We start from the raw sequence: 11,981 nt of genomic DNA on the forward strand, positions 1-11,981 counted from the left end.
GGGAAAGAGGCATGTCACTGGGAATCAGCAATTAGCAGATTCCAAGAAGAAAAAGCCATTTATTGTAAGAATTCAAACCAACTGCTCTTGTGAAATGATGGTGATAATTTAGAGCACAATTTAGGGCTGCCACGGACGTGAGAGTTGTGTTTTTTCTACAAGGATTAAAAAAAAAAAAGAAAAGAAATTAAAGCCTCCACCCAGACTCTTAGCCCTTTCTTTACCTTTTGCAAAAATAAATACATAAATTGGCAGTTAAGAAGAGGAAATAAAAACAGATGCTATTGCCCGCTGGTGGGCACCCCCTAAGGAGCCCTTTCCTTCCCCAGCTACAGAGGGTCATTAATCTGTGCCCAGCAGCCCTCTCTGTATCTCTGGGGACAGGGAGGTCCTCGAATGAGGAGAGGGATAGCAGAGATATTTTGATTTTAGGATTTTGAATATAAATATTTTCAAAGGAGGCTTATTGTGTTCCTGAAAACAGGATGTGCCGTTTCCAGCTTTTATTGCACACATTTGGTGAGTGAAATCTGCCCCTAGCCTGGGAGTGAAGAGCAAAGTGAAAGAGCAAACTCCAGTTTGCCCACTGGGCCAAGGGGCAGGATGTCTGTGATTTGGACCTCCAGATCTACTCCATACCCTCCCCCAGCTCAGTCTGCCCATAGTCTAAAATAGATGGACTGCCAAGTGGGCTCGTGTTCCTCTGGCCTCCAGTAGAGTTTGACAGCAGTCAGGGTGGGATGAGGGCACATTCAGGAGGTTAGTGGCACCCTGTTCTGTCTGGCAGCAGTGAATGCATCGTGGGAGACACTGAAGTCTCCTGCTTTCAGGCTTGGCTGGGGCTGATCATGCTGTACTTCGTAGTTTCCCTACTCTCAGGCCACAGCTATATAAATGATCTCGTTAAACTTTTTTCCAATTATTCCAGTTTGAAAGGACCAGCTGTTCGTGGCCAGATCCCAAACCAACATGAGATCTTGGGTATCTGTGAACTGGCCCCTCCAGTCTTACCGGGTTCAACGCTGAGCAAAACTGTGGGCTAGCAATGCCTATTTTCAATGTGACTTTACCCATTAACCACTTTTCCTGTTTTTCTCCAAGTCATCCCTTTGTAACCACTCCTGTAACTTCCTCCTGGCTTTGAACTTCCCAGGATCACCCCCCACCCTGTGCCACACACACTTCCTCTTAGACAGCACCTTGTATTCTCGACCTTTCCAGCGCCCCTTCTGCATCAGAACTTGCCAGTCTTACCATCTCTGTTCCCTCAGAGCTCACGCCCTCTAGCTGTCTTCTGAGTGACCAAAAATTCTGTATCCATGAATAGACAATAATATGTTTCTCAGTTACCTCTCCTTGTTTAAAACAAAAAGTTATTTTATCAGGAGCTTTCTGGAGAGACGATTCCTTCACCCAAAGGATCATGTCTAAACTGTGGTGACTTCAGACATCTTGTTTATTTGAAAAAGGTTACTACAATGGGTGGTGGCTGAAGCACAGCATGATTTTTGTTCTCAGGATGTCACTGGCTTGGTTTCTGCCTCCTCCATGTGCCTCCTGAACATGAAATCCTGGTTCCAGGATGGTTTCTTATGGTGCTGACTGATTTCCAGACTGGTACTATAGTCTCTAATGGGGCCAACCCTCAGGATTACCTGGGAAGCCTGGGAGAGCCATTACAATGCAAGGAAAAGCCCATGGGGCTTTCTCAGGAAATGTTCCTAACCTCAAATATGACCATGCTCAAACTTTTTATCTCTAGGCCGCCCGGTATACACCACAGCTTTGATCTGCTAACACTTACTCATCCTTAATTCCTAGATTAATGCTGTCTTTATCTGATGTTTATGTATTTTGTTTTACTCATCCCTCTGATACCCATTTACTGAAAGGATGTGCAATGGCAGGATTCGTTTAGCCATTTTTTATATACATTTTTATGTACATTTATATACATTTACATGTACTCTGTTCAAAACTACTTTTAAAAAATACATTTTAACATCAGGCAATGACATTTTAGAAAATTAATCTTTAAAAAATTAAAATCAGTCAAACTAATAGGCTCTAAATGGAAAAAATATTTTTATGTAGTTTAATATATTTTTAAATTTCTTCCTCTTTTCTGTCACTCTGACTTTTTCTCAATTGACAGATGTATAATTGAAATACAATCTATGAAGTATTTTTGTTGTTTGTCTTTCCTTTAAAACAGATAAGCCTAGAATTTCTTTATTTTCTTTTTTAAATATTCAAATTAAGTGTCTTTTACTTCCTCTGGTTCATGATTGATTTTTGAGGTTGGGGTGACCCCAGGATACAAAATTTTCTCACCTCTCATGAATGAGGATACACAAGAGAACTTTGAAAAGTTTACAGAAAATGGAATTAAAGTACAAGTTTATTTTAGTGCAAAAAAATTGAAATCCATGCAGGTGTTTTATAATACACTTTTTCATGAAATTTCTGAAGCCTCCTCATAGTTATAGCTTCTAGTTAGATAGGCTTTAAACAAGCGTCATAATCCAGTTAGGCTGCTATAACAAAATACCTGAAACTGGGTAATTTACAAACACACAAATGCTCAGTTCTGTTACATTTGTAGTTCTGGAGGTTGAGAAGTCAAAGATTAACTGCCAACACATTCAATGTTCTGGAGAAGACTCATATTCTGCTTCATAGATAAGGCCTTATGGCATCTTCCCATAGCAGAAGGATGGGACAGCTCCTTTCAACCACTTTATAAGAGCAATAATCCCATTCATGAGGTCAGAGCTCGTATGCCTTAATCACTCCCCAGAGGCCTCACCTTTAAATACTACCACAATTGGGGAGTGGGGTTCAACATGAGTTCAGACCATAGCACCAAGGGCTTTCCTATCTGCTATCCAAATAAAAATTTCTCCCATTCAAGAGGAAGTTGGTAATACCAGACTTGCTACTCCAATTCTGGAGAATACAGAGATAGGAACTCAGTTGAAAAATGGATAGTACAGCCTACATAGAGGTCCTCTGTCTAAATTCCAAATACAGTCACATGGAGTAGAAGAAATACCATAGAACACTACTGTGAAACCACTAACTTTTCTTGACTCTATACTTTTTATTTATTAATCTTAATTTTATTTATTTATTTATTTTTAATTTGGCCAGAGAGAGACAGAATGAGAGAGAGAGACAGAAAGCCAGAAAGCAAGCCTCTAGGTCCAGGACTCAAACTACAGTCAGCCATATGGGGGTCCAGCGCCCTTAACCACCACACCACCTGCCGGCCCCAACTCTATATATACTTTCTATATGCTTTCCCAAAACAGCACGATCATTCACAGAAGTCAACAAAATCCAAATGATAACATAACACTGAACTATCATAATAATTATCTTAATATTTAGTACTTACCAAACAAATATCTAACATTTCTATGCTGAGCACATTGTCTGAATTATTTCATTTGCTAATTTAATTTAATCAGGCAGATACACCTACTGAGTCATCAGAAAAGTCATGACGTGTTTTTACATGCAAAAATGCATCATAACTTTTCTGACAACCCAGTATTATTCTCCCATTTTGTAGATAGAATGCAACTTTAAGAGGTTATATAACCTGTCCAAGATTCAATTATACTGCCTTCCGACAAAATCCCAGAGATGAGAATTACACAAAGCCTCTAAAATCCATTTAATCACCTTATCCTGTTTCACCTTGCTCATGTGCAGCCCTGACTGTCTCTCTTATTATCACTCCTGAGAGACATGTTGCTGAAAATACAGAGGTGGTGGTTAAAATAACAATGTTAAGTCCTTGAAAACAACTATGAGTTAAAGTTAAAAGTTCCACTTTAATTGAAAGAGTCCCATTTCTCGTGTTACACCGCAGCTCTTTGAATCTTGAAGCTGGAAGAGAGCTAGGTAAGCATCCCACATGACTTCTCATGTTATTTCTCCCATAAAAGACACAGAGACATAAAGAAAGACAAGCACTCCCAATAGGGTCTTCATGTCACAATTCACCCCTAGTCTCAGCCAGCCCAGACCATGGCATGCACATACATATCCAGCATACTCAGGGATAGCTTGAGATGCAAACTCAGGACCTTTCTTATGTGGGTCCAGTTGCATAATTACTGGGCCACTACCTGGCCCCCACCCCTCATTAAAGAAGAACTAAGTTCCAACAATTGTGAGCAACTTGCCCTAGGTCACTCTGTTGAAGACAGAAGTGGACTTGGACCCCATGATTCCTGACCCTCAGTTCTGTAGTCTCTCATTTCATCGCAGTACCTTTTGTCTTTGCATGAATTACTTTAAAGATAAAAACTTCTAAATACAAAAAAACAACAAACGGTACCATCCAACTCATTTTTTTTGCATTAATAGCAGTGTTTTGGTTCAAGAATCATTTAATATAAATCAGAAAAAGAGACCATTATGTCACTGCTGCCTTATAATGTGATAACTATGGTTCCCTTGGACTATGTTTCTGAAGGTAATGGAAGCGAATTTTTAAATGGAAAGTTTAACCTTAGCAATTTATTGCTCTGCTTTTTCCATCTATTCTGCATCATAAGATTATTCACAAGGCACTTTTATCACTGAAGAAATTTTGCACTAGGACGTGTTCTGAGTGGAGCTGATATCTCTGCAATTTCTTCTCCAGGAACCCTCTCTCTGACATAACGATGGCCTAACTGTTCATCTGTCTCTCCATCCAGCATGGCACCACACTCCTCATGGTCGCCTCCTACGCTGGTCACATAGACTGTGTGAAGGAACTGGTTCTGCAAGGAGCAGACATCAATCTCCAGAGGGAGGTAAGTTAAGCTTTGCCCTTGGTTAAAAATGACCAGGCTAAGAGATCTGAACTTTTCCTCATAGTGAACTGGTAAGGACAGAAGCCATCATTGCTTTCCTTCTACATCAGTTCAGATTGCAAAGTTTATTGTGCCTCAAATAAGGTCCAGGAATGGACCATCAGCTAGACTGTAGTTGAGCATATCTTGTCACATACATCTAAAATAACAGCTTCAATTGGTTCTTCCTTCTTCCCATTGGATACAATGCTATAGAATTTATAGAAATTTCAAAGAGATTTTTAGAAGAGTTGAGTCACCAACCTTTTTGTATTGAAATTCATTTGCTAGAACATCTCTGTCATCCTCACCAAACCATGTTTTCTTTTTTTTTTAAGAATTATTTTATTTAACTTTATTTATTTATTTGTTTATTTTATTTATATTTGACCAGAGAGGGACAGAGTAAGAGAGAGGGAAAGTGAGAAAGCAAGCCACCAAGTATGGGACTCAAACCATGGTTAGCCATGTGGGAGTCCAGTGCCCTTAACCACCAGGCCACCTGCCAACCTCTCTGTATTTTTTTTTTTTTGAGAGGTTTTTGCTATAGGGTGCGTGCACTTGCCAGACAGAGAGAGAGAGACAGAGAGCCAAAAAGCGAGAGAGAGAGAGAGACAGAGAGCCAGAAAGCGAGAAATCGCCCCCCCGCCCCAGAAGGAATGGCCACACTGTAATCCCTTCTCCTCCATTTTCCTCCCAAATCATGTTTTCAAAAGACTTCTTTGACTGGTCATGTGTGAAATAAGTTCTTAAAAAGTTATTTAAGAGACCAGCAGTTAGCGTAATGGCTATGTTGCTGGACTCCCACGTAGTCGACCGCGGTTCGAGTCCCGGACCCGGTGGCTTAAACTCACACCGGGCGCGTGTGCGTGCATGCCCAAGATCCCGAGAGGAGAATGGAGGAGAAGGGATTGCGGCGTGGCCATCCCCCCTGGGGGGTGATTTCCTGCTTTCTATCTCTCTGTCTCTCTCTGTCTGTCTGGCGAGCCCACACGCCCTATAGCAAAAACCTCTCCAAAAAAAAAAAAAGTTCTTTAAAAAGCCATGTGAGTGAATATTGTACTAAAATGTGACCCTGTTTCCACGCTGTATTCAATTGCAATTTCAGTTTGGTCTCATCAGAGAATCCATTCTTGGTCCAATCTAGAAAAGCAATGGAAAGCCCCCAGCATTGTAACATTCTTTGGGGTTTAGGTCTGAGAAGGGTCCATATATTTCTGAGCCAACACAGGGTCTGGTAAACTAACCTTTAATGGAAACATATGCTCAGGTCATCCCTTGAGTGATCCTGACCTCTCAGTTCATACTGACTCAGACCTGAGATGGACATCCCAGACAAACTCCAAACCAGACTGGAGTTTTTAGTTTTCCTTGATCCTCCGGCCTATCTGCAACTTTATTCTTGGGCCTACTCTGCAGCTGTAGTTTCAGAAAGGAAGATTCATCAACCAACCTTTTATCAAGCCAATCCCATTCTTCCAGGCTGAGATGATACCCCTGAGTAAAGCAAATGAAGACATACGAGGCCTGAGGGCTGTGTTCCAAAGAATATGCCCAAGTCCCTCCCATTACCTCTCTGGGTGCTAGAGGCTTTGGCTATGGACCATGAGTAACACTCAACTGACAGAATCTGGGGTCTAGTTCCTGAAGCCTTGGACCAGCAAGCCTGGTCTATTGAAAGGATCAGCAGTATGGAGAGGCTACAGCAAAGTCAATCAATCTTACAAACAGATTCTCTTGAGCAATTTTCATAACACTAGAGCATTGTTTTAGGGCATTTTCACTTTGGCACTTAATTTCCCTCTGGGATGAAAATGTCTGGACCCATTTAGAACTATAGTACCCTAGTCTTTTTTATTTTTCCTTTCTGTTTTACAGTGCTTGTTTACTATAACTTTTTTTTAAAGGACAGATTTTCTCTAATAGAAATAATGTGATCCAGATTTGCCTACCCAAAAACTTTATCCTGAAGGGCAAGTTTCAATGTGCACAAAATTCTCTTTAAAACAATGGAGAGAAACAGAAAGGAGAGAAACATTTTATTTCTAGACAATGTGTCGTTTTATATTTATTTGTTCCTTTGGTTCCAATTGCTCAAGTAATCTTGGAGGTGGAAACTCTTGGGCACTAAGAAACGGAGGCCCTTGGGACCAGCAGTTGGCATAGTGGCTATGTCGCTGGACTCCCATGTAGAACACCGCAGTCCGGATCCCACATCTGGTGGCTTAAACTCATGCTGGGCGCATGTGCGTGCATGCCCAAGATCCTGAGAGGAGAATGGAGAAGGGATTGCGGCATGGCCATCCCCTCTGGGGGGTGATTTCTCACTTTCTGTCTCTCTGAATCTCTGTCTTTTTTGTTTGTTTGTTTGTTTGTTTGTTTGTTTGGAGAGATTTTTGCTACAGGGCGCATAAGCTTGCCAGAAAGACAGAGAGAGATAGAGAGACAGAAAGTGAGAAATCATCCCCAGGGGTGATGGCTATGCCACAATCCCTTCTCCTCCATTCTCCTCTGGATTCTGGGCATGCACGCACACGTGCCCAGCGTGAGTTTAAGCCACTGGGTCCTGGACTTGAACTGCGATCGACTACATGAGAGTTCAGCGACATAGTCATTATGCTAACTGCTGGTCCCTCTGCCTCTCTCCATCTTTCTGGCGAGCACACGCACCCTATAGCAAAAACCTCTCCAAAACAAAGAAACAAAACAGTGGCCCTTGAGGACTTACCCAAGTATATTTAGTTTAGAAGTAACTTGTGTGATTGAAGCAATGAAGTTCATGGCTGTCCTCTGAATTTCCAGATACCCTGCCAATCTGGGACTGCAGAACTACCACACTACAGGGAAACCCCAACCTCACTTACATGTTTTGGAGCTTTGGAAATGACTCACAGTTCCAAGTAGACTTCTACCTTGGTCCATTATTAATCCATTTTACAAAATTAAAATATTGGTTTCCTGAAAAAAGTACCTGCCATTGTTTTCATAGGTTGCTTATCGAGATACACAGAACTTGCTAGAAAGACAAACTGCCTCTGTGGTCATAGTCACATTGCCTTTTCTCTGTGTCAGACAGCTCTCTGCATCACTTTTTTTTTATTATCATTTTACTATAGTAAAATACATATAACATTTACTGTCTTACCCATTTTAAAGTGTACAAGTTGGGTGGTAATAAATACATTCATAATGTTGTATAATTACTATGGTCATCCATCTCTATAACTCTTTTCATCTTATAAGTCTGAAACTCTGTACCCTTTAAACAATAACTCCACATTTCTTTCTCTCTCAGCCCCTGACAACTGTCATCCTACGTTCTGGTTCTATGAATTTGACTACTTGAGCTACCACAGTAGAATAATTCAGTATGTAGGACTGGTTTATTTCACTTAGCCTAATGTCTTTAGTAGTCATCCATGTGGTAGCATATGTCAGATTGCCTTCTTTTTTAAGCTAAATAACATTTAATTGTATGAATATGCCACATTTATCCTATCCATTCAGTGGACACTTCTATTGTTTCTGCATTTCAACTATTAGGAACAATGCCTGTGCCTCGCTCTTAGTAAGGACACTTGTCATTGGATCCAGGGCCCACCCAGATAACAGAGGATAAGCTCTTCCTCTCAAAATGTTTAGATTGATCACATCTTTTGCCACGTAAGGTAATAGTCACAAGTTTCCAGAATTAGAATGGAGACATATCTTTTAGAGAACTGCTCTTCATCCCACTACACCAAGAGTGAAGTTTTCTTTTCACCTTGTCACTTCTCTGACCAAGGAATAGAATTAGTTCAAATGCAGTCCCACTCTAGGCTACAAGGTTTATATGCAAGGTTATTGTTCTGTTTTCTTCACGAATGTATGAACTAAATGTAATGTAGGCAAATGTCTGTTAAAGCCAGCCTTTCTCTCTCCCAGTCAGGTACAACTGCCCTGTTCTTTGCTGCCCAGCAAGGCCATAATGATGTCGTGAGATTTCTCTTTGGATTTGGAGCATCCACTGAATTTAGGACCAAAGTAAGAAAACCTTCATGATTTAAAAACCTGCTGAGTAATTTCAGCAGTCATGGATATTAATTTTCTGCTTAACTATGGTACAAGTTTGTGCTTCCCTTTTTACAAGATTCTGAAGCCTAAGAAAGTGGATTTCACACGTTTACTATCAATAGTAATGCATCATGGGCAATCCTAAGGATTCTATTCAAAAGATTACATTTTTACTCTAGACTCACAACTGCAGACTTTATTTTTTCTAGAGGATTTTACCATAGGGCAGATGCACTCGCCAGAGAGAGACAGAGACAAAGACAATGAGAGGGAAAGTGAGAAGTCATCCCCCAGGTAGGATGGCCATGCCACAATCCCTTCTCCTCCTGGAATCTTGGACATGCACACACACATGTCTGGTGTGATTTTTCAAGCCACCAGGTCCAGGATTCAAAATTTAGTTAGCCACATAACCACTACACCATGTGCTGTCCCCACACAACTGGTGAATTTTATGGGGAATGACTTAAACTCTTTCTTGCATGGGCAGCTTTCTACTCTGGGTCACTAAATTTTGTAACCAGGAGGGATATCATAGCAGGTGACTTTCTTGAGGTTCTTGTTTCCATGTACCTTTATTTTTATTTTATGATTAATCTCAATATTGTGAGGGGACTTCAAAATGTTCGTGGAAATTGGAGTTCATTTGGGCATAAAATATTTTGAAATACATGCCTAGTTTTTTAGAAAATATATTTTACATCAACTTTTTAAAGATACTTTATATAATAAGAATTTTGGGAAATATTAAGATGACACTAATAAATCTGAGAAATTCCTAAGAGGGCACTTTGGCCTTCTTAATTTCATGAGTTATTCTCTCTGAAATATAATATTGGGCTGTCAGAAAAGTCATGACACATTTTTGCATAGAAAAACAGAAAATACATCATGACTTTTTCTGATGACCCAATGCGTAATACATAATTATAGCTTATATTGTTGGGCAAGAAGCTATGATTCTTCCTTTTAAGAAGTTGTTGATTTTCATTTTTGACATATAGGTATGAAAACTGAGACCACCAAAAAGATCAATTTTGTGTCCACAATATGATTTTATATGATAATGTTTTGTAGTAGTAGAATTTAAGTTGCCATAAGATATTTGTAATTGTCAGTTCATTTCTGGACTAATCATACTAAAAAATTGGCTCAAGTTGGAAATTCTTGGATTTTTCTTAATTCACTGCATGTGACATTTATATATCAAGGGAATTTCCAGTAGGTTTTTTTTCTATTAAAAGCCTAACTTTAAAAAAAAAATTTTGCCAGCGGGTGCATGTGTTCAGCAAGAGAGACAGAGAGACACTGAGAGAGGGAAATAGAGAAAGAACCCCCCATTCACACTCATGGGAAATGGTCTTGCCACAATCCTGTTTCTCCATCTCATTACCCTTTCAGGATTTTGGGCATGCCTGCACTTAGCCTGGTGAGTTTGTCAAGCCACCAGGTATAGGACTCGAACAGTGCAGTTGGCCACATGGGATCTAGAGCCCTTAATCACCAGGCAGCAGGCTGACCCCAAATGTCAGCTATCAGTAGGTCTGAATTTCAGGTAGGTTTTCTGTCTTTTCTAAAGCCTGCTATCAGATGTGAGCATGCCTTAGTATGTTTAGAAAAACATACTAAGTATAATGCAATCAGATTTTGGTATCCATGGGTTCCATATCTGTGGATTTAACCATCTGCAGATAAAAAATATTTAAAACCAACAAAAAAACCCCACAGATATAAACATAATACAGTATAACAACTATTTATAAAACATTGATATCGTTGTAGGTATTATAAGTAACCTAGAGATGATTCAAAGTATATAGGAGGATGTGCACAGGTGATATGCAGTCACTATGCCATTTTCTATAAAGGACTTGAGCATTTATGGGGTTTAGTATCTGAAGGAGGTCCTGGATCCAATCCCATGAAAATACCAAGGGATGATTATATATAGTAATACAAAATGCAACAAATGTATATATATATTTTTTATGGTTATCATTTTATTTTTTATTATAAAAGTGATACAACTATAAATAAAAGGTAAAGCTCTGTGAACCTAAATCTGTATCTGTGAACTAAATAAAAATGATCATGTGTGGCCACATGGCTGCTTCAGTCTTCTTGGTTAACAAGTTAATACTGGCTTACAGGCTTTGAACATGAGCCAGTTCCCAGAAATCCATGGAACATGAGGCCCAGGGAGAGCAATTCCACTTATTTCCATTAGGTCAACTCCAGATGTCTCAGAGCTTTCCATGGGAAAGAAAATGCCAGGTGGCTTTGAGTTTTTATATGATTCTGTCATCAAAACTGTGTCGGGAACCAGCAGTTAGCATAATGGCTATGTTGCTGGACTCCCACGTAGTCGACCGTGGTTCACGTCCCGGACCCGGTGGCTTAAAACATACAGGGAATGTGTGCGTGCATGCCCAGGATCCCGAGAGGAGAATGGAGGAGAAGGGATTGCGGCGTGACCATCCTCCCTGGAGGGTGATTTCTCGCTTTCTGTCTCTATGTCTCTCCCTGTCTGTCTGGCGAGCACACGTACCCTATAGTAAAAACCTCTCAAAAAAAAAAGAAAAAAAAACCAAACCTGTGTCAACCATTGTTCTTATCAAATCTATACACTTTAAAATGTGTCTCTAAAAGAAAAAATATCAGTTCTTCTGTGAGAATCATCATCTTTTATCCATCTGTTACCTAATTAGGCAAAGAGCTCGGGAAGTTGACAGAACAAAGCTTAGAAACAGGTGCTCATTGCTGCTATCAAGACTTTTTTTAGGAGAGTTTGTTTTTGTTTTTGTTTTTACTATAAGGCACATGCACTCACCAGAGACACACAGAAGGAATATAGGAGTCTAGCATCCCAACCATTACACCACCTGCTGACCCCTATCAAGACATTTTTTAATGTACCTCCTGCCCTGCGCCCACACCTCCACCACCATCCTCAGCCTCCAGTTCCTTTCCCACTCAAGCACCATCCCTCACCACATGGTCCATCCTTCATTGAATCCCTTCCCAGCCGTGCTAGTTCCTCAGGAAATCTATGAGCACACCTTTTCTTCGAAGTTC

General features: G+C 40.2%; 1 protein-coding gene across 4 annotated transcripts in view; it reads left to right on the plus strand.

Annotated features, from left to right (window-relative positions):
* The window catches only part of ANKRD29 (ankyrin repeat domain 29), a 58,280-nt gene that overhangs the window by 13,147 nt on the left and 33,152 nt on the right, over window positions 1–11,981 (plus strand). For 3 of the 4 annotated variants that reach the window (XM_027775360.1, XM_006157656.3, XM_014591296.2), the window contains 2 exons: window positions 4,716–4,814; window positions 8,778–8,876. In XM_027775360.1, coding sequence (XP_027631161.1) covers window positions 4,734–4,814; window positions 8,778–8,876 — 180 coding nt within the window. In that variant the 5' untranslated portion in view covers window positions 4,716–4,733. The remainder of the gene's footprint in view (window positions 1–4,715; window positions 4,815–8,777; window positions 8,877–11,981) is intronic. The other variant, XM_014591295.2, reaches the window with a different exon arrangement.

This window comes from Tupaia chinensis, unplaced genomic scaffold (assembly GCF_000334495.1).
Source record: "Tupaia chinensis unplaced genomic scaffold, TupChi_1.0 Scaffold000550_1, whole genome shotgun sequence".
NCBI classification, from domain to species: domain Eukaryota; kingdom Metazoa; phylum Chordata; class Mammalia; order Scandentia; family Tupaiidae; genus Tupaia; species Tupaia belangeri.